Source organism: Elephas maximus, chromosome 19 (genome assembly GCF_024166365.1).
Source record: "Elephas maximus indicus isolate mEleMax1 chromosome 19, mEleMax1 primary haplotype, whole genome shotgun sequence".
In the NCBI taxonomy this organism is placed as follows: domain Eukaryota; kingdom Metazoa; phylum Chordata; class Mammalia; order Proboscidea; family Elephantidae; genus Elephas; species Elephas maximus.
In genome coordinates, this window is record NC_064837.1 from 32618394 (window position 1) to 32642206 (window position 23813).

Consider the following 23813-nt stretch of genomic DNA (forward strand, 5'->3'; position numbering starts at 1 on the left):
ACTTCGTATATAATTGCTCCAACCCTGAATCAGCCCCCTAATTCACAATATCCACTTCTATACTGAAATGGTTGCGTACACGTAAGAGGAAAAACATTCAGGATGGAAGCCGTTATTTTGTAAGGCAATGATCTGTACTGGACCACTAACAAACCCACTGTCATCTAGTTGATTCCAACCAGGGCTTAGAACTGGTTCGAACCCCTGCTGAGAACTTCCATTTCCACTCCAGATATACAGAATCTACATTTTAACAAGATCCCTAGGTAATTCTTATGTGTAACTTCCTGGGAACTTATCAGAAATGCAAATCCTCAGCAGGGCTCTTGTCAATTCTTTCACATATTCTTAGTTATATATCTCAGCAGCCATTTCAAACTTCTGATTAGCCATTCTGCAGAAAAGCCACCATTCCTATCACTTATTCTCAGCAGATGATCTTACCTCCTACTTCATGACAACCATTCCTTGCAAGCTTACTTACACTGATGCCTTTTAGATACCTTGGATCCTCAACTCTTTCTTCCTGGTCTTAGACCATAAAAACCAAACCCGTTGCCCTGGAGTTCATTCCGACTCATAGTGATCCTATAAAACACAGGAGAACTGCCTCACAGGGTTTCCAAGGAGCAGCTGGTGACTTGAACTGCTGACCTTTTGGTTAGCAGCTGATCTCTTAACCACTGTGCCACAAGGGCTCCTCCAGGTCTAATAGGAAGAAGTATTCTTTCTCCAACTCTAATTTGACTAATAATTAATGCACAGTGAAGGGGACAAGACTTATTAATTAATGCTCCCGCTCAGGGACTCTTGCTCTATAATTTATTTCCTGGTGCAATCTTGGTTTCTGTCGGCCAGTCTGTAGCATATTCTAACATCTTCTGTTCTTTGGAAAGAAAAAACCCTTCACATTTTATTCTTTCCACATTCTCAACTCTCTCTCCCTCCTTTCTTAGGGAGGAGTCAGAACTTCTATTTCTTCACCTCCCGTTCATTCCGTAACTCCTCCTAATGCTTTATGGCTGTGTCTTCATCTGAAGTTACTGACAAAGATTAACACAATGACACTGGATTATACCAATACAAAGGGATGAAGGAATTTTTGATTCCCCAAATACTATAATTTTGTCTATGGCTATACCTATTGATGGAAGTCGAGACGGCTAAACCAAAACAAAACAAAAACAAACCCATCGCCATCGAGTCAATTCTGATTCATAGCAGCCCCATATGACAGAGGAGAACTGCCCCATAGAGTTTCCAAGGAGCACCAGGTAGATTTGAACTGCTGACCTTTTGGTAGCAGCTGTAGGATCTGACTGAGTTTCTCCCTGACTCTGAAGTGGGGAAAATTGGAAACTGTAAACGTTAAGCCCCTCAAAATTTTCACAAGTTAGGCTGGGAATAAGTACCTTATATTTATTTATATGTGTACTTACAATTGTTTATACAGTGATTAAAAAGAGTAAAAATCCTTTCTTATGTCTTCATTAAAGGCTGGAATCCAGAAACTGACTTTCACTCCTAGGGGCCTCTATCATAAGAGTCAACTAAAAAGTAGTACTATCATGTCTCTCATTAAAATAATCTACTACCTCCAGATGAAAATTTTCCTAAGCAAGAAAGCAAGGTACAACAGAAACGATCAGGTCTGGATTTGAATTCCAGCTCGGGAACTAAATATTAGGTATGACAGCTTGACTAAATTACTTATTTTAACCTATAAAACAAGGTTACACCCCACTTCACAGTTTAACAGTGAGGATTAAACAAGATAACATATGTAAAAGCACTTTTCACAGTCCCAGGCACATGTTAAATACCTTCCTTCCCTTAGCACAACACACTGTCATAATCCCAACAGGCATACAACTCTTAAGGAGTAAAAGTGTGCCAACATGAAGCAGTTTTAAAACTTTGTGAACTCTGTCAAACGGAAAATGTGACAAAAGCACCATCTGTTCATACTCACTAATAATTCTTAAATGAAAAGCTTCAATTTGACGTGAAACTCACTACAAGATATCCAAATATTTTGAAAGAATCCAACTATTGATGTACTTTAAGAGATTAAATTCCCAATCATTTCTTCTTAGAAATGTAAAAGATCACATATGATTTAAAAAAATGGACAGAGATAGCTGCACACAAAAAGCTGCACCGCTTCCCAGACTGCGCGAGACAAACTTAATTCATCCTTTCATATATCTCAAATACACAAATTTCCGTGGATATACACAAAAGTAAATTGATGTAAGGTAGAAATTTAGAATGAAGGGTTTTTCTCTAAATCCAAAAAATACACACATGACCAAAATGAACCTTGAACCTTTTCCAAATATTAAGAAAAAAAAATTTTTTTTTAGTTGTTAGAATTGGCGCAAAGCAGCTGGATTTAGTAGAATGTAGGACGTCAGCTGCTAATACTAAAAAAAAAAAAAAAAAAATATCCTGGGGGTGGAGAAAGTGGGCAATCTTCCCAATAAAACAACTGCCAGAAAACACCACACATATGTAAGAACATACACATCTGTTGAATATCAGTTCACACTGCTCTAGCCAACTTACGAATCAAGACGAAGAATTTATTAAAAAATAAATCATACTCTACTTCTGGTCAAATTTTGCACGTGTGGCTACCAGAGAATAGTTCTCCACACCGATTCAAGGCAATGAAAACTAAATAATAAATCCAGTGTTCACAATCAAATGTGGAGGGGTGGGGGAGGAAAGGAAAAGGGAGGTTCCGAGTCCATAAAGTTCTACTCCCTCTAAAAACACTGTAAAAACTGTCTACGTCTGAAGACACTTATCCTTGAAACTCCTTGAAGAATGACTTGGAGACTTTCTGTTCAGAGTTTAGAGGGAGAGCGGTTTAGAAATGCTACAAGATTTCAACTTTCAACTATATAAACATAATTAAAAATTTAAAGTTTTTTTTTAGGCAAGATTTCTCACCTTCCTTTTAAACAGCTGATGACCACCCCCATATTAATAAAATTCTCAATCCAACCCCTAATATAAACACTAATTAAAGCAATAAGGAATCTTCGAATAAAGTACACAGACGACTTCCAACAACCTCTGGATTCCCTGCAGGACACGGGCTGGAAGGAAAGGACTGAGTGGGACCGGGGCGCAATGGAGGAAGTCTACGCAAAAGGCCTATCCATCGGGGGCCACGGTAAAGGAGGCAATCCCAAAAGGAGGCAAGACTCATTAAGAAGAGATATATATACCATGTCCCAAGAGCCTAAGGATGTAGACGTAAGGTGTTTTTATACTGGCAACCTAGAGGCCGCACCAGATGTCTCGGGAGACAATCCTGCTATGAGGGGTGAGGGGTGTGGGGTTAACGCGGGGTTCGCAGACGTGGAAGGGGGTGCGGCCCCAGAGGCTGCGGCAGCAGAGCCGAGAGCAGGCCCACGGTCCGTACCTTGTAGTAAACATCGAACTGGATGTTCTCGGGCAAGGAGCGGATGTCTCGGCGGGAGCGGGTGTAGTTGTCCACGACAGCGGAGATGGCGGTGTTATAGAGAGTCTCCGGGATCCACTCTAGTTCCACGGCCGCCATCTTCCTTCCCTCCTCCTCCGCCTCCTCCGCCGCCTCCTCCCGAAGGCCCCCGCCTCCCTCCGTAGCGAACTCCTCTGCGGCCCCGGAGGATTCGGAGGGGCGGCGGCAGCCACGCGGGCACACGGCAGACGGGCACGGCCGCCCCGGCTACTCCAGGGGCGAGCTGGAGGACAGCGGCAGCGGACACGGGGCCGGAGAAAGAGCGGGCAGAGAGCAGGAGAGAGCCTGGCCCAGGCCTCACATTCCGGCTTTGAGAGAAATCCGGGGTCCGTCCCGGCGCCGATCTCCGCAGGGGCGGGGCTGCGTGTGCGGCGTCATGACGTCAGCGGACGCCGATGCGCTGGGAGGGAAGGAATGCGGCAGGAGGAAAATTTGGGGAGCAAAGCGTAGTGAACCCTCCCACCGAGAACGTACTTTCTTTCTAAGGGAGCCGAGAGTTGGGTGGAGGGGAAACTTTTTACACCATGCAAGTTAGAACAGAGCGCCTAGCTCCTGGTTCGAGTCATTCAAGCGCATCAGTTCCTTCTGCACATCCTGCACCAGGAGCTCTTAGACACCAAACCTTTTGAGTCTCAGGTAAAAGTTTGGACTCTTTTCTCAAAAAAAAAAAACCAGAAAACATAGTTATCTGTACGTTAAAAATCATAATGCAGGGAATTCACGGTACTCCAGAAATCCTTCCATAGGCTCCGGTCCCTAACCCAAGTCCAAGAATCCCCAGTTCGGGAACTAAAGGTCAGGATGGAAGTAAGACTTAACTTTTCATTGTGCAACCATTTGCACGGTTTGAACTTTTTACCGTGTTCCTTTTTTCCAAGTAAACTTTTAAAAAGTAAAAAGAACCCCTGCTCTAGAAAATTTGGTAATAACGTTAGCCTAATTATGGAATTGCAGACTGGTCAGAGAAAAGGGGCTACATGATCGCTGTGATAGGACTTAATGGTGAAATAGAAATGAAGATTTCTGTTTTCTACTGTTGTTCTAGTCCCGGGCCCAGGGGATTGTTGAATGATCGGGACTACTTGTTGCATCTCCCTCCTTTCCTTAGCCTGGACATCTGTTATTTATGTAATGTAATTTTCTGAATCTATTTCAAGAACTTGATGCAACATCTTTCTGCTCTAGGAATTTAACCAGAAAATTACTGGCCATAATTGTGACACTGTCAATCTCGTAGTCACTCTATAATAATATAAGATCTGAAGATGGCAATAAAAAAAGTCCTGACATTTAGAGCGGAAGAAATTGGAAGTTGTTCTTTTAGTTCACCCTTCAACCTGGGTAGTTCTATGGTATTTCGAACTTAAATGGTTAAATAGCTTGGTAAAAATGAAAGAAAGAAGACACTTAATCCTCAGTCTATGCCAGTTCCTATTCTATAATCATGAACCTAAGAAAGCTGTGGTTGGCCTCAAGGTAGGGTTGCCAGATTTAGCATATAAAATAATATACAATGGTCACTTAAATTTGAATTTCAGTTGAACGGTGAATTATTTTTAATATAATTATGGCACATGCAGTAGTTTTATCCACCTATTCCGAGTTACTCAAGCACATCCGTTCTATCTGCGAATCTCACATCAGGAGTTCTTAGACACAGATCTTTTTGAGGTGCAGGTAAGAGTTTGGATCCTCTCCCCACAAAAATGCATAATTATGCATACATCTACTCATACAATATTGCATGGGACATACGTACACTAAAAAATTATTTGTCGTTTACCCGAACTTTAAATTTAACTGGGTGTCTGTATTTTATCTGGAAAACCTACCTCAAAAGATCCATGAGTGCCCTGAAATTGAATTCAGGTGTTCTAGGACATTTTGGCTGAATCAGGACCTGGGCTCAGGCCCTATAAACCAGTAAAGTTGTGTCAGATACTCATATCCATCACTATACGGACATTAGATGCTACTGGGCGGAGTTAAGCATCTAATAATGTATATAGATGCAGAGAGATGTCAGGGAGGAAAGGACTTCTTCATCCTTGTTGCTTTGCAGTTAAAAGTTATTTAAATGTTTGTGATGAACTGGGAGGCCCAAAGTAACAAGGCTCGTGACAAGAAATTCACCACAAGGGTTGGAAAGGTCAGGGCCAAGGGTACAAGGGGCCAAGAGTAGAAGGGGGACATTGGTTCCAGAATCAGAAGCCAGCTACAGGCTTGGGATCTAAAGAACTGGCTGAATAGAGAAACCCGTGAAAACTAGGCCACTTTTTTTGTGGACTTCCCTCAACTGAAAGAAGAAAGACCCTCCCTTGTACCCCCAAGAAATCAATGGGGCCTGGCAAAGCTGGGATTTGTACTCAATAATTATACTATACTGCCTTTCATATTTTGAATTATAGCATAGAATTGGAGTTCCCAGTGGTCAGGGCTAGCGTATATAAAAAAAAAAAAAAATAGAGGGGCTTATATGTGATGCTAATAGCTTTGGATGTTATCTTGGCGATGATAAAGAATCCTGAAAGGATTATAAGCAGGAAAGTAAAAAAATCAGATTTGTGTGTTAGAAATAAGACAGTAATAGATCATCTGTTACCCACAGAGCCAGAAGAAGGTTTAGAATCATGCACTCCCAACTCTAGAAGAGTAGAATACAGAGGAGGCCTGCTAAGCTGTAATTGTCACCTATACATTTGGGTGGACAAAGGTCCTTTGTGTCACAAAGTTACCCTGGTAGTCCATCAAAGCCTCTTTAAGCCTTGACTTCTGGTAGCCTCAGATTTAGCAGAAGACCTTGTACCAGACAGAGCAAAATGAGACATGAACCTGGTGCAGAAAGAATCCTGAGAGGCTATGATACTCACTATGACAATTTTTCAATTGTAATTTCTTTGAGGCTTCTTTCATTGAGCCCCTAACATTGGGGTCTAAGTATCTTCCTCTTGAATCTGGGTGGATTATGACAGCTTCAACCGAAGGAATGCAGTAGAAGTGATGCTGTGTGACTTCTAAGACTAGATCAGAAAAGGCCATGCAAAGGCTACCTTGTTCACTGGAATACCTACTCTTAGAGCCCTGAGTCGTCATGTAGACCAACTACTCTGAGGCTGTCATACTCTGAGAAAGCCCAAACTACATTGAGGGACACCATGTAAGCACTCAGGTCTGCAGTCCCCGCTGAGTGCAGCCTCTGAGACATACTAGTTCAGGTATCAGACATGTGATTGGAGAAATCTCCAGCATTCAACACTGAAGACATTTCAGTCACCCCCAGCCATTCCAGTCTTTCCAAATGAGGGCCTAAGCATTGTGGAGCTGGGACAACCCATCCCTACCATGTCACATCTGTATTCCTGATACAGGAGCATACCAAGATATAGGAGCATACCAAGATACAGGAGCATACGAAAATGGTTGTTGGTTTATATCACTGAGGTTGAGGTGGTTTGTTATGCCACAATGGATAACTGGAACACTCCATTCCCATCTGCTGAAGTTCTTAGAAACCCATCACTTTAGACTCCATATTGTATCTGTTCCCTCTTAGGGCTACATATGAGTAAGTGTGTAAATTTTTTCATGAAAATAATACAGTTCATGGCCTGTGCTGAACAACATTCCTAACTTTCTGTGGATGTCTCTGCAATGCTATATATGAGTGGTATTTACTATCCATGCACTGCCAAACCATAGGTCATCAAAATGGAGACAAAATTTTTTGTCCTAAATCTGAAGAGTCTTTTTCAGAGCCCTCCAAGTCTAAATCCATATGTTAAGCACACTTCAAGCACAAACAAACAGTCAAATGGATCTCCTAAATAGGATCTATAAGTCATACCTATGGCAGCATGCATCAGATAAACAAAATGACTAGGAAACCAGCAAAGAACAGAGCAAGGTTGTACAAACATGTTCTGCTTACTTGAAGAAGTGATGCAGATACGAAATCCAGCCCAATTCTTATCCCTCAGTGTCATCATCAATATCTGTGGAAAATCCAAGTTTCTGAGACATGTTCATAGTTATTGTCCATCTTGCCATGGCCCCTTAAAGTCACCCTAAAGGCTAGACATGGCATTCTGTATCCAAAACTAATATGGCCTGTTCCCACTTTTCTTTAATACTACTGTCCTCATTCACATATCGCTGCCATTTGGCCCAAAGAAACAATGCAAAATATACCCTGTCATTTGCCAGACCTTACTTTGAAAATCCACTGCTCATCTGTCAGTTTGTCATACTGTGATGGTTTACAGGGTACTGTTATGTGGAAGCTATACCACCGGTATTTCAAATACCTGCAGGGTCACGGATGGTGGGCAAGATTCAGCGGCGCTTCCAGACTAAGATACACTAGGAAGAAGGACCTGAAAAAAGTGGCCAGTGAAAACCTTATGGATAGCAACAGAACATGGTCTGATACAGTGCAGGAAAATGAACCCTTCAGACTGGAAGGCACTCAAACTACAACTGGGGAAGAGCTGCCTCCTCAAAGTAGAGTCGAATTTAAAGATGTGGATGAAGTCAAGCTTTCAGGACCTTCATTTTCTGATTGCCAAGACAAAAAATGAGAAGAAACAGCTGCAAACATAAGTAATTCGAATGAAGAGTGTGCCAAGTGTGAATCTAGGAAAATTGGAAGTTGTCAAAAATGAAATGGAATGCATAAAGATTGGTATCCTAGGCATCAGTGAGCTGAAATGGGCTGGTAGTGGTCATTTTACATGGAACAATCATATCATCTACTACGCCAGGAATGACAAATTGGAGAGGAATAGTGTCGCATTCATCGTAATAAAGAACACTTCAAGATCTATCCTGAAGTACAGCGCTGTCAGTGATAGAATAATGTCCATACACCTATAAGGAAGACCAGTTAATACGACAGTTATTCACATTTACAAACCAACCACTAATGCCAAAGATAAAGAAATTCAAGACTTTTACCAACTTCTTCAGTCTGAAATTGATCAGACATGCAATCAAGATACATTGTTAATTACTGATGATTGGAATGCAAAAATTGGAAACAAAGGAGAAGGATTGGTAGTTGGAAAATATAGCCTCGCTGATAGAAATGATGCTGGAGATTGCATGATAGAATTTTGCAAGACCAACAACCTATATTCACTGGAAATACCTTTTTTCAACAACATAAATGGACCTCACCGGATGGAATACACAGGAATCAAATTAACTACATCTGTGCAAACAGACAATGGAAAAGCTCAATATCATCAGTTAACAAGGGCAGGGGCCAACTGTGGAACAGACCATTAATTACTCCTATGCAAGTTCAAGTTGAAGCCGAAGAAAATTAAAACAAGCCTACAAGAGCAAAAGTACGACCTTGAGTATATCCCACCTGAATTTAGAGATTTTCTCCAAAATAGAATAGCATTGAACACCAATAACCAGACAAGTTGTAGGATGACATCAAGGACATCATACATGAAGAAAGAAAAAGGCCATTGAAAAGACAGAAAGGAAAGACAAAAACAAAATGTATGTCAGAAGAGACTCTGAAACTTGCTCTTGAACGTAGGGTAGCTAAAGCGAATGGGAGAAATGATGAAGTAAAAGAGCTGAACAGAAGATTTCAAAGGGGCAGCTCCAGAAAACAAAATCCAAATCTGTTGCAATGGAGTCAGTTCCAACTCATAGCAATCCTATAGGACAAAGTAGAACTGCTCCATAGGGTTGTTTTTTGTTTTAAATAGTTTTTATTGTGCTTTAAGTGAAAGTTTACAATCAAGTCAGTCTCTCACACAAAAACCCATATACACCTTCCTACACACTCCCAATTATTCTCCCCCTAATGAGACAGCCCTTTTTTTTTTTTTTTTTTTTTTTTTTTAATGAGACAGCCCGCTCTCTCCCTCCACTCTCTCTTTTCGTGTCCTTTTCACCAGCTTCTAACCCCCTTCACCCTCTCATCTCCCCTCCAGGTAGGAAATGCCAACATAGTCTCAAGTGTCCACCTGATCCAAGAAGCTCACCCCTCACCAGCACCCCTCTCCAACCCATTGTCCCATCCAATCCATGTCTGAAGAGTTGGCTTCTGGAATAGTTCCTGTCCTGGGGCAACAGAAGGTCTGGGGGCCATGACCACCGGGGTCCTTCCAGTCTCAGTCAGAACATTAAGTCTGGTCTTATGAGAATTTGGGGTCTGCATCCCACTGCTCTCCTGCTCCCTCAGAGGTTCTCTGTTGTGTTCCTTGTCACGGCAGTCATCGGTTGTAGCCGGCACCATCTAGTTCTTCTGGTCTCAGGATGGTGTAGTCTCTGGTTCATGTGGCCCTTTCTGTCTCTTGGGCTCCTAATCACCTTGTGTCCTTGGTGTTCTTCATTCTCCTTTGATCCAGGTGGGTTGAGACCAATTGATGCATCTTAGATGGCTGCTTGCTAGTGTTTAAGACCCCAGATGCCACTCGTCAAAGTGGGATGCAGAATGTTTTCTTAATAGATTTCATTATGCCAATTGACTTAGATGTCCCCTGAAACCATGGTCCCCAAACTCCCGCTCCTGCTATGCTGGCCTTCGAAGCATTCAGTTTATTCAGGAAACTTCTTTGCTTTTGGTTTAGTCCAGTTGTGCTGACCTCCCCTGAATCGTGTGTTGTCTTTCCCTTCACCTAAAGTAGTTTATATCTACTGTCTAATTAGTGAATACCCTTTTCCCACCCTCCCTCCCTCCCTCCCCCAACTCGTAACCACAAAAGAATGTTTTCTTCCCAGGTTAAACTATTTCTCAAGTTCTTAAAATAGTGGTCTTATACAATATTTGTCCTTTTGCCTCTGACTCATTTCACTCAGCATAATGCCTTCCAGGTTTCTCCATGTTATGAAATGTTTCACAGATTCCTCACTGTTCTTTATCGATGTGTAGTATTCCTTTGCGTGAATATACCATAATTTATTTATCCATTCATCCGTTGATGGGCACCTTGGTTGCTTCCATCTTTTTGCTATTGTAAACAGTGCTGCAGTAAACATGGATGTGCATATATCTGTTCATGTAAAGGCTGTTATTTCTCTAGGATATATTCCAAGGAGTGGGATTGCTGGATCGTATGGTAGTTCTATTTCTAGCTTTTTAAGGAAGCAGCAAATCGATTTCCAAAGTGGTTGTACCATTCGACATTCGCACCAGCAGTGTAGAAGTGTTCCAATCTCTCCGCAGCCTCTCCAACATTTATTATTTTGTGTTTTTTGGATTAATGCCAGCCTTGTTGGAGTGAGATGAAATCTCATTGTAGTTTTGATCTGCATTTCTCTAATGGCTAATGATCATGAACATTTCCTCATATATCTGTTAGCTACCTGAATGTCTTCTTTAGTGAAGTGTCTATTCATATCTTTTGCCCATTTTTTAATTGAGTTGTCTTTTTGCAGTTGAGTTTTTGCAGTAACATGTAGATTTTAGAGATCAGGCGCTGATCAGAAACGTCATAGCTAAAAACTTTTTCCCAGTCCGTAGGTAGTCTTTTTACTCTTTTAGTGAAGTCTTTGGATGAGCATAGGTGTTTGATTTTTAGGAGCTCCCAGTTATCTAGTTTTCCTTCTATGTTCTTTATAATGTTTTCTATACTGTTTATGCCATGTATTAGGGCTCCTAACATTGTCCCTATTTTTTATTCCATGATCTTTATTGTTTTAGATTTTATATTTAGGTCTTTGATCCATTTTGAGTTTGTTTTTGTGCATGGAGTGAGGTATGGATCTTGTTTCATTTTTTTTTTAGATGGATATCCAGTTATGACAGCACCACATGTTAAAAAGACTGTCTTTTCCCGATTTAACTGTTTTGGGTCCTTTGTCAAATATCAACTGCTTATATGTGGATGGATTTATGTCTGGATTCTCAATTCTGTTCCATTGGTCCATGTATCTGTTGTTGTACTAGTACCAGGCTGTTTTAACTACTGTGGCGGTATAATAGGTTCTAAAATCAGGTAAAGTAAGGCCTCCCACTTTGTTCTTCTTTTTCAGTAATGCCTTATTTGTCCAGGGCCTCTTTCCCTTCCATATGAAATTGGTAATTTGTTTCTCCATCTCATTAAAGAATGTCCTTGGGATTTGGATCGGAATTGTGTTAAATGTATAGATCGCTTTTGGTAGAATAGACATTTTTATAATGTTAAGTCTTCCTATCCATGAGCAAGGTATGTTCTTCCCCCTACGTAAGTCTCTTTTGGTTTCTTGCAGAAGTGTACTGTAGTTTTCTTTGTATAAATCCTTTACATCTGTGGTAAGATTTATTCCTAAGTATTTTATCTGCTTGTGGGCTACTGTAAATGGCATTGATTTGGTGATTTCCTCTTTGATGTTCTTTTTGCTGGTGTAGAGGAATCCAACTGACTTTTGTATGTTTATCATGTATCCCGATACTCTGCTGAACTCTTCTATTAGTTTCAGTAGTTTTCTGGAAGATTCCTTAGGGTTTTCTGTGTTTAAGATCATGCCATCTGCAAATAGAGATACTTTTACTTCTTCCTTGCCAGTCTGGATGCCTTTTATTTCTTTATCTAGCCTAATTGCTCTGGCTAGGACTTCCAGCACAATGTTGAATAAGAGTGGTGATAAAGGGCATCCTTGTCTGGTTCCCGATCTCAATGGGAATGTTTTCAGGCTCTCTCCGTTTAGGGAGATGTTGGCTGTTGGCTTTGTATAAATGCCCTTTATTATGTTGAGAAATTTTCCTTCTATTCCTATTTTGCTGAGAGTTTTTATCATGAATGAGTGTTGAACTTTGTCAAATGCCTTTTCTGCATCAATTGATAAGATCATGTGATTCTTGTCTTTTGTTTTATTTATGTGATGGATTACATTGATTCTTTTTCTGATGTTGAACCATCCCTGCATACCTGGTATGAATCCCACTTGGTCATGGTGAATTCTATTGGCTAGAATTTTGTTGAGAATGTTTGCATCTACATTCATGAGGGATATAGGTCTATAATTTTCTTTTCTTGTGGTGTCTTTACCCGGTTTTGGTATCAGGGATATGGTGGCTTCATAGAATGAGTTGGGTAGTAGTCCGTCCTTTTCTATGCTCTGAAATGCCTTTAGTAGTAGTGGTGTTAACTCTTCCCTGAAAGTTTGGTAGAACTCTGCAGTGAAGCCGTCCGGACCAGGGCTTTTTTTTGCAGGGGGAGTTTTTTGATTATCTTTTCAATCTCTTCTTTTGTTAGGGGTCTATTTAGTTGTTCTACCTCTGTTTGTGTTAGTTTAGGTAGGTAGTGTGTTTCTAGGAATTCATCCATTTCTTCTAGGTTTTCAAATTTGTTTGAGTACAGTTTTTCATAGTAATCTGATATGATTCTTTTAATTTCAGTTGGGTCTGTTGTAATATCGCCCATCTCATTTCTTATTCGGGTTATTTGCTTCCTCTTCTGTTTTTCTTTGGTCAGTTTGGCCAATGGTTTATCAATTTTTAAAAAAAACAGCTTTTGGTTTTGTTAATTCTTTCAATTGTTTTTCTGTTTTCTATTTCATTTAGTTCAGCTCTAATTTTTATTATTTGTTTTCTTCTGGTGCCTGTGGGTTTCTTTTGTTGCTCTCTTTGTATTTGTTCAAGTTGTAGGGATAGTTCTTTGATTTTGGCCCTTTCTTCTTTTTGCATTTATTGATTTAAATTGGCCTCTGAGCACTGCTTTTGCTGTGTCCCAAAGGTTCTGATAGGAAGTGTTTTCGTTCTCATTGGATGCTATGAATTTCTTTATTCCATCCTTAATGCCTTCTATAATCCAGTCTTTTTTGAGCAGGGTATTGTTCAGTTTCCAAGTGTTCAATTTCTTTTCCTGTTACTGATTTCCACTTTTATGGCTTTATCGTCAGAGAAGATGCTTTGTAATATTTCAATGTTTTGGATTCTGCTAAGGCTTGCTTTATGACCTAATATGTGGTCTATTCTAGAGAATGTTCCATGTGCACTAGAAAAGAAAGTATAGTTGGTTGCTGTTGGGTGGAGTGTTCTGTATATGTCTACAAGGTCAAGTTGGTTGATTGTGGCATTTAGATCTTCCGTGACTTTATTGAGCTTCTTTCTGCACGTCCTGTCCTTCGCCGAAAGTGGTGTGTTGAAGTCTCCTACTATTATTGTGGAGCTGTCTATCTCATTTTCAGTGCTGATAGTGTTTGTTTTATGTATCTTGTAGCCCTGTCATTAGCATAAATATTTAGTATGGTTTTATCTGCTTGGTGTATTGTTCCATTTAATCATTATATAGTGTCCTTCCTTATCCTTTATGATGGATTTAACTTTAAAGTCTATTTTGTCAGAAATTAATATTGCCACTCCTGCTCTTTTTGATTGTTGTTTGCTTGATATATTTTTTTCCACCCTTTGAGTTTTAGTTTGGTTGAGTCTCTTAAGTCTAAGGTGTGTCTCTTGTAGGCAGCATATAGACGGATCGTGTTTTTCAATCCATTCTGCCACTCTCTGTCTCTTTGTTGGTGCATTTAGTCCATTTACATTCAGGGTAATTATGGATAGGTATGAATTTAGTGGTATCATTTTGATGTCTTTTTTTGTGTGTTGGCAGCTTCTTTTTCCCACTTGATTTTATGTGCTAAGTAGATTTTTTTTTAATATATTGTCCTTTCCTCATATTTGTTGTTGTTGATTTTGTTTCTGCTGAGTCTGTATTTTTCCCTTGTATTTTATTTTGATGAGTAGGATATTTTGTCTCCTTTGTGGTTACCTTATTTTTTACCCATATTTTTCTAAATTTATAACTTTTATTTCTTTGTATTGTTGTATCTTCCTCTCCATGTGGAAGGTGTATGATTACATTTCTTAGTCCCTCTTTATTATTTTAATGTTGTCTTTTTTTATATAATAACATTGCCTTTACCCTGTGTTGGGCTTTTTTTTTTTCATCTTGCTTTTTTTTTTTTTTTTTCGATTTCCCTGTCTGGGTTGACTTCCGGTTGCTCTGCCCAGTGTTCTAGTCTTGGGTCGATACCTGATATTATTGATTTTCTAACCAAAGAACTCCCTTTAGTATTTCTTGTGGTTTTGGTTTGATTTTTACAAATTGCCTCAACTTGTGTTTATCTGGAAATGTCTTAATTTCACCTTCATATTTAAGAGACAGTTTTGCTGGATATATGATTCTTGGCAGGCAATTTTTTCCTTCAATTTTTTAAATATGTCATCCCATTGCCTTCTTGCCTGCATGGTTTCTGCCGAGTGGTCCGAGCTTATTCTTATTGGCTCTCCCTTGTAGGTGACTTTTCTATTATCCCTCGCTGCTCTTATACTTGTCTCTTTATCTTTGGTTTTGGCAAGCTTGAGTATAATATGTCCTGGTGACTTTCTTTTAAGATCTCCCTTATGTGGAGTTTGATGAGCATCTTGGATAGATATCTTCTCATCTTTCACAATATCAGGGAAGTTTTCTGCCAAAAAATCCTCAACAATTTTCTCTGTATTTTCTGTTATCCCTCCTTGCTCTGGTACTCCAATCACTCTTAGGTTATTTCTCTTGATAGAGTCCCACATGATTCTTAAGGTTTCTTCATTTTTTAATTTTTTTATCTGATTTTTCTTCAAATATGTTAGTGCCAAGTGATTTACCTTCAAGTTCAGAAATTCTAGCTTCTACTTGCTCAATTCTGCTCCTCTGACTTTCTATCAATTTACCTAATTCTGTAATTTTATTGCTAATCTTCTGAATTTCTGATTGCTGTCTGTCTGTGGATTTTTCCAGCTTATTAAACTGTTCATTATGTTCCTGAATAATCTTTCTGATTTCTTCAGTTGCTTTATCTGTATGTTCCTTGGCTTGTTCTGCATATTGCCTCATTTCCTTCCTGATGTCTTGATGGGTTCTATATGTTAAACTTTTGTATTCTGTACCTGGTAATTCCAGGAATGCACTTTCATCTAAAAGATCACTGGATTCTTTGTTTTGAGAGCCTGTTGAGGTGATCATGGCCTGTTTCTTTATGTGATTTGATATTGACTGTTGTCTCCAAGCCATGTATAAGTTATTGTATTAGTTCATGCTTGCTTACTGTGTCATTAGCTGCTTGCTTTGTTTTGTTTTGGTATACCCCTATGGGTTGCTTGAGCGAGCTAGCTTGATTATTTTTGCCTCTGGAGCTCTGGTGTCCTGTCCCTAGCTGGCTAGATCTGTTATCAGGTATATCAGTCTAGGAGTCCATTCAGTTTTCTTGTATGAATTCAGCTCAGCTTTCCAGGTAGCTGATATCTAGTGTGTTGTATAGGCTCTTTCCTGCAGTCTTAGAGGGGCAGGGGTGATTGGCGTATATACCCATATCTGATTGCAGCAGGGGGTCACGCTCTGAACAAGGCAGGGGGCTGAGAACCGACCCCCAAGTGTCTCTGAGGAAAACGCATTTCTGTTCCCTAGAGCATGCTGGTGGATAGGCTCTGCAGAGGGACCATGGGCACCCAAAGTTTTTCTTGTAAGGACTGGGAGGTACCAGTTATCCCTGGGCCCCTGTTGCAGGTGGCTGGGCGACCCAAGTGGAGCCACCAATCCTTAGGTCCCTGTTATGGGTAGGTGAGGACCTTGTTTAATAGGCAAAGCAATGTGAAACAGCAAACACCCACCTCTCCACCACACCGCTGAAATGGTTGGAGTTTGCCGAAAAGGGCCTATTCTCCCAAAATAGGCCCACACAGGTCCATGCAGAAGGGAAAGGTGCTCAAGGTCCAAGGACAGTTTATGCCTGGACAGGAGCCGCTTCTGTCCTGAGTTCCCCCAGTTAACGGACCTAGCAAATTATCTTTTCCCCCCAGTTGCAAATTTTTTCCTTCCCCAAGGCCGGGAGGATGGCTCCAGGTGCTCACCAGGGTCTATCTCAGGTCTAGGGATTCAGCTGCTGAAGCTGGCTTGGCGGGGGGGGGGGGGGGGGTGGGCGGTAAAATATACGCAAGTACTTAGCTTTTGCTGAGAGTGCCCTTCTCCTCAGGTTCCGGAGGTATGAGTGGGCTGTGCGGCTGCTGCCACTCCCTGAGGAAACTGCGGCCGAACTCTAGTACAGACCCACTGCCGCCACCGCCGCTGCTCCGGGAATGGTGCCTGAGGGCTCCCCGTGATTCAAGTCAGGTCCGGTAACTCCTTTCCACTTCTGAATGGTCTCTTTCTTCCCCTGCCCCTCAGTTTGTTGTCTAAGCTTGCCTTTGATGCTCAGGGCTCCCATCTTGTCACAAATGTACTCATTTCGCTTGTTTTTTCGGGTCTCTGTTGTAAAGAGGGGTCCACGAAGCATCTGTCTATTCTGCCGTCTTGGCTCTGCCCCTCCATAGGGTTTTGAAGAAGCAGCTGGTAGACTCAAATTGCTGACCTTTTGGTTAGCAGCCAAGCTGTTAACCACTGTGCCACCAGGGCTCCTGGGAACACAAAGTAAAGTATTGTAATGAAATCTGCAAAGACCTGGAGTTAGAAATCCAAAAGGGAAGAACAAGCTCTCCATTTCTCAAGCTGAAAGAATTGAACAAAGAAAGTCAAGGCTTGAGTTACAATATTGAAGGATTCCAAGGGCAAAATGCTTCCTGCATCATTTAACATTTTCCCCATAGAATCCTTCACTATTGCAACTCGAGGCTTGAATTTTTTCTTCAGTTCTTTCAGCTTCAGGAACACCAAGTGTGTTCTTCCATTTTGGTTTCCTATCTCCAGCTCTTTGCATATGTCATTATAATACACTACTTTGTCTTCTCGAGCTGCCCTTTGAAATCTTCTGTTCAGTTCTTTTACTTTATCATTTCTTTCTTTTGCTTTGGTTGCTTGATGTTTGAAAACAAGTGTGAGAGTCTCCTCTGACATCCATCTTGGTATTTTCTTTCTTTCCTGTCTTTTCAGTGACCTCTTGCTTTCTTCATGTATGATGTCCTTGATGTCATTCCACAACTAGTCTAGTTTTCGGCCACCAGTGTTCAATGTGTCAAATTTATTCTTCAGATGGTCTCTAAATTCAGGTGGGATGTACTCAAGGTCATATTTTGACTCTTGTGTACTTGCTCTGATTTTCTTCAGTTTCAGCTTCAACTTCCATATGAGCAATTAATGGTCTGTTCCACAGTCGGCCTCTGGCCTTGTTCTGATTGATGATATTGAGCTTTTCCATCATCTCTTTCCACAGATGTAGTCAGTTTGATTCCTGTGTGCTCCATCTGGTGAGGTCCATGTGTATAGTCGCCATTTATGTTGGTGAAAGAAGGTATTTGCAATGAACAAGTCATTGGTCTCTCAAAATTCTATCATTCGGTTTCCAGCATTGTTTCTATCACCAAGGCCATATTTTCCAACTACTGATCCTTCTTCTTTGTTTCCAATTTTTGCATTCCTATCACCAGTAATTATCAATGCATCTTGATTGCATGTTCAATCAATTTCAGACTGCAGCAGCTGATTAAAATCTTCTTTCTTCATCTTTGGCCCTAGTGGTTGGTGTGTAAATTTGAATAATAGTCATATTAACTGGTCTTCCTTGTCGGCGTATGGATATTATCCTATCCTTACAGCATTGTACTTCAGGATAGATCTTGAAACATTCTTTTTGACGATGAATGCAACACCATTCCTCTTCAAGTTGTCATTCCCAGCATAGTAAACTATATGATTGTCTTATTGAAAATGGCCAATACCAGTCCATTTCAGCTCACTAATGCCTAGGATATCGATGTTTATGCGTTCCATTTCATTTTTGACAATTTCCAATTTTCCCAGATCCACACTTCGTACATTCCAGATCCTGATTCTTAATGACTGTTTGCAGCTGTTTCTTCTCATTTTGAGTCGTGCCACATCAACAAATGAAGGTCCCGAAAGCTTTACTCCATCCACGTCATTAAGGTCAACTCTACTTTCAGGAGGCAGCTCTTCCCCGGTCATCTTTTGAGTGCCTTCTAACCTGGGGGGCTCATCTTCCAGCACTTTATCAGGCAGTGTTCCGCTGCTATTCATAAGGTTTTCACTAGAAGGAATACACAGAGTCATTATACCAAAAAGAATTAGTTGACGTTCAACCATTTCAAGAGGTGACATATGATCAGGAACTAATAGTACTGAAGGAAGAAGTCCAAGCTGCACTGAAGGCATTGGGGAAAAACAAGGCTCCAGGAATTGATGGAATATCAATTGAGATGTTTCAACAAACATATGTAGTGCTGGAGGTGCTCACTCATCTATGCCAAGAAATATGGAAGACAGCTTCCTGGCCAACTGACTGGAAGAGATCCCTATTTATGCCTATTCCCAAGAAAGGTAATCCAACCGAATGTGGAAATTATAGAACAATGTCATTAATATCACATGCAAGCAAAATTTTGCTGAAGATCATTCAAAAATCACTGCAGCAGTATCTTGACAGGGAACTGCCAGAAATTCAGGCCAGTTTAAGAAGAGAACATGGAACCCGGGATATCATTGCTGATGTCAGATGGATCCTGGCTGAAAGCAGAGAATACCAGAAGGATGTTTACCTGTGTTTTATTGACTATGCAAAGGCATTCGACTGTGTGGATCATAACAAATTATGGATAACATTGTGAAGAATGGGAATTCCAGAACACTTAATTGTGCTCATGAGGAACGTTTACATAGCTCAAGAGGCAGTTGTTCGGACAGAACAAGGGGATACCGATTGGTTTAAAGTCAGGAAAGGTGTGCGTCAGCATTGTATTCTTTCACCATACCTATTCAATCTGTATGCTGAGCAAATAATCCGAGAAGCTTGACTATATGTAGAAGAACAGGGCATCAGGATTGGAGGAAGACTATTAACAACCTGCATTATGCAGATGACACAACCTTGCTTGCTGAAAGTGAAGAGGACTCGAAGCACTTACTAATGAAGATCGAAGACCACAACCTTCAGTATGGATTGCACCTCAACATAAAGGAAACAAAAATCCTCACAATTGGACCAACGAGCAACATCATGATACATGGAGAAAAGATTGACGTTGTCAAGGACCTCATTTTACTTGGATCCACAATCAACAGCCGTGGAAACAGCAGTCAAGAAATCAAAAGACGCACTGCATTGGGTAAGTCTGCTGCAAGTGACTTCTTTAAAGTGTTGAGAAGCGAAGATGTCACTTTGAAGACTAGGGTGCACCTGACCAAGCCATGGTATTTTCAATTGCATCATATGCATGTGAAATCTGGATAATGAATAAGGAAGACCGAAGAAGAATTGACACCTTTGAATTGTGTTGGCGAAGAATATTGAATATGCCATGGACTGCCAAAAGAACAAACAAAACTGTCTTGGAAGGAGTACAACCAGAATGATCCTTAGAGGCAAGGATGGCGAGACTGCGTCTTATATACTTTGGACATGTTGTCAGGAGGGATCAGTCCCTGAAGAAGGACATCATGCTTGGCAGAGTACAGGGTCAGTGGAAAAGAGTAAGACCCTCAGTGAGGTGGATTGACAGAGTGGCTGCAAGAATGAGCTCAAGCATAACAATGATTGTAGGCATGGCTCAGGACTGGGCAGTGTTCCGTTCTGTTGTGCGTAGGGTCACTATGAGTTGGAGCCGACTCCATGGCACCTTACATCAACAACAAGGGCAAAGTATTGAACTACATAGGAACCATCAAAAGAATATGGGAGGAAATTCTCATAAGACCAGACTTAATGCTCTGACTGAGACTGGAAGGACCCCAGTCGTCATGGCCCCCAGACCTTCTGTTGCTCCAGGATAGGAACCATTCCCAAAGCCAACTCTTCAGACAGGAATTGGACTGGATGGTGGGTTGGTGAGGGATGCTGGCAAGGCGTGAGCTTCTTGGATCAGGTGGACACTTGAGACTATGTTGGCATTTCCTGCCTGGAGGGGAGATGAGAGGGTGGAGGGGTTTAGAAGCTGGTGAAAAGGACGTGAAAAGAGAGAGTGGAGGGAGAGAGCGGGCTGTCTCATTAGTGGGAGAGTAATTGGGAATGTGTAGCAAGGTGTGTATGGGTTTTTGTGCGAGAGACTGACTTGATTTGTAAACTTTCATTTAAAGCACAATAAAAATTATATAAAAAAAAAAGAATATGGGAGGAATAAGCAGAGGACCAAAAAGAATTGGTCAACACTCAGCCATTTCAGGAGGTAGCATATGATCAAGAACTAATGGTTTTTGTCCAGTGGAAGAAGTCCAAGAAGGAAGGAAGTCCAAGCTGCACTGAAGGTATTGGTGAAAAACGAGTCGCCAGAAATTGACAGAATACCAATTGAGATATTTCAACAGACAGATGGAATGCTGGAAGTGCTCACTTTATGCCAAGAAATTTGGAAGACAGCTACCTGGCGAACTGACTGGAAGAGATCTATATTTGTGCCCATCCCAAAGAAGGGTGGTCCAATGGAATGCAGGAATTATTAAACAGTTTTTTTTATCATTAATATCGGAAACCCTGGTGGTGTAGTGGTTAAGTGCTGCGGCTGCTAACCAAAGGGTCGGCAGTTCAAATCCGCCAGGCACTCCTTGGAAACTCTATGGGACAGTTCTACTCTGTCCTTTAGGGTCGCTATGAGTCAGAATCGGCTCAACGGCACCGGGTTTGGTTTTTTTGGGTTTATCATTAATATCACACCTAAGTAAAGTTTTGCTGAAGATAATTCAAAAACAGTTGTAACAGACATCCACAACGAATTCCCAGAAATTCAAGATGGATTCAGAAGAGGACATGGAATGAGGGATATCATTGCTGATGTCAGATGAATCTTGGCTGAAAGCAGAGAATAACAGAAAGATGTTTGCTTGTGGTTTATTGACTACGCAAATAGATTTGACTGTGTGGATCATAACAAATAATGGATAGCACTGCAAAGAATGGAAATGCCAGAACACTTAATTGTGTTCATGTGGAACCTGCACATAGTTCAAGAGGCAGTCATTCAAACAGAACAAGGGGATATTGCACATTTTAAAATCAGGAAAGGTATACATCTGGGTTGCGTCCTTTTATCATACTTATTCATTCTGTATGCTGAGCAAATAATCCAAGAGGCTGGACTGTATAAAGAAGAAGGATTGGAAGAAGACTCATTAACAATCTGTGATACGCAAATGACACAACTTTGGTTGTCGAATGTGAAAAGGACTTGAAGCACTTACTGATGGAGATCGAAGACTATAGCCTTAAGGATGGATTACTCCTTAACATAATGAAAACAAAAATCCTTTACAACCACTTTGGAAATCTATCTGGCGTTATCTTAAACAGTTAGAAATAGAACTACCATACAACCCAGAAATCCCACTCCTTGGAATATACCCTAGAGAAACAAGAGCCTTCACACAAACAGATATGTGCACACCCATGTTTATTGCAGCTCTGTTTACAATAGCAAAAAGCTGGAAGCAACCAAGGTGTCCATCAACGGATGAATGGGTAAATAAATTGTGGTATATTCACACAATGGAATACTACGCATCGGTAAAGAACAGTGACGAATCTGTGAAACATTTCATAACATGGAGAAACCTGGAAGGCATTATGCTGAGTGAAATGAGTCAGAGGCAAAAGGACAAATATTGTATAAGACCACTATTATAAGATCTTGAGAAATAGTAAAAACTGAGAAGAACACATATTTTTGTGGTTACGGGGGGGGGAGGGAGGGAGGGAGGGAGAGGGTTTTTTATTGATTAATTAGTAGATAAGAACTGCTTTAGGTGAAGGGAAGGACAACACTCAATACATGGAAGGTCAGCTCAATTGGACTGGACCAAAAGCAAAGAAGTTTCCGGGATAAAATGAATGCTTCAAAGGTCAGCGGAGCAAGGGCGGGGGTTTGGGGACCATGGTTTAAGGGGACTTCTATGTCAATTGGCAAAATAATTGTATTATGAAAACATTCTGCATCCCACTTTGAAATGTGGCGTCTGGGGTCTTAAAGCCTAACAAGCGGCCATCTAAGATGCATCAATTGGTCTCAACCCACCTGGATCAAAGGAGAATGAAGAACACCAAGGTCACACGACAACTAAGAGCCCAAGAGACAGAAAGGGCCACATGAACCAGAGATCTACATCATCCTGAGACCAGAAGAACTAGTTGGTGCCCAGCCACAATTGATGACTGCCCTGACAGGGAGCACAACAGAGAACCCCTGAGGGAGCAGGAGATCAGTGGGATGCAGACCCCAAATTCTCATAAAAAGACCATACTTAATGGTGTGACTGAGACTAGAGGAATCCCGGCAGCCATGGTTCCCAAACTTTCTGTTGGCACAGGACGGGAACCATCCCCGAAGACAATTCAACAGACATGAAAGGGACTGGACAGTGGGTGGGAGAGAGATGCTGATGAAGAGTGAGCTAATAATGTCAGGTGGACACTTGAGACTGTGTTGGCATCTCCTGTCTGGAGGGGGGATGGGAGGCTAGAGAGAGTGGGAAGCTGGCAAAATTGTCACAAAAGGAGAGACTGGAAGGGCTGACTCATTAGGGGGAGAGCAAGTGGGAGTACGGAGTAAGATGTATGTAAACTTATATGTGACAGACTGACTTGATTTGTAAACGTTCACTTGAAGCTCCATAAAAGTTAAAAAAAAAAAATCCTTATACGTGAACCAATAAGCAACATCATGATAAATGGAAAAAATACTAAAATTGTCAAGGATTTCATTTTGCTTGGATCCACAACCTATGCCCATGGAAGCAGCAGTCAAGAAATCAAACAAGGCATTGCATCAAGTAAATCTGCTGCAAAAGACCTCTTTTAGTCTGGAAGTGCCACTAAAACCTGTCCACTATGGGTGACCCTGCTGCAAAACCAAAAAAAACCAAAAAACCATACCCATTGCTCTCAAGTCAGTTCCGACTCAGTGATGCTGTAAGACAGAGTAGAACTGCCCCGTAGGGTTTCCAAGGAGGAGGTGGTGGATTTGAATGGCTGACGTTTTGGTTAACAGCCATAGCACTTAACTACTGTGTCACCCGCACTCCAAGCAAATATATCACTTTGAGGACTAAAGTATGCCTGACCTAAGCCATGGTATATTCAATTACCTCGCATGCATGCGAAAGCTGGACAATGAATAAGGAAGACCGAAGAACTGATGCATTTGAATTATGATATTGGTGAAGAATATTGAATCTACCATGGACTTCCAGAAGAATGAACAAATCTGTCTCAATTGGTATTCTTTCAGTTCCTGGAGCCTTGTTTTTTGCCAATGCCTTCAGTGCAGCTTGGACTTCTTCCTTCAGTACCATCAGTTCCTGATCATATGTTACCTCCTGAAATGGTTGAACATTTGACCAATTCTTTTTGGTATAGTGACTCTTTGTGTATTCCTTCCATCTTC

At 41.1% G+C, this 23813-nt stretch overlaps 1 protein-coding gene and 1 long non-coding RNA gene across 2 annotated transcripts in view; one reads left to right on the plus strand and one right to left on the minus strand.

The window, feature by feature from the left end:
- APPBP2 (amyloid beta precursor protein binding protein 2) overlaps nt 1-3856 on the minus strand; it is a 76069-nt gene extending 72213 nt beyond the window's left edge. The window contains exon 1 of the mRNA XM_049860792.1: nt 3437-3856. Within this exon, the coding sequence (XP_049716749.1) occupies nt 3437-3574 (138 nt within the window). The 5' untranslated portion in view covers nt 3575-3856. The remainder of the gene's footprint in view (nt 1-3436) is intronic.
- Nucleotides 3857-3860: 4 nt separating this feature from the next.
- Nucleotides 3861-23813, plus strand: part of LOC126062839 (uncharacterized) — a 65710-nt gene continuing 45757 nt past the window's right edge. The window contains exons 1-2 of the long non-coding RNA XR_007514153.1: nt 3861-4150; nt 16469-16605. This is a non-coding gene — a long non-coding RNA (uncharacterized LOC126062839). The remainder of the gene's footprint in view (nt 4151-16468; nt 16606-23813) is intronic.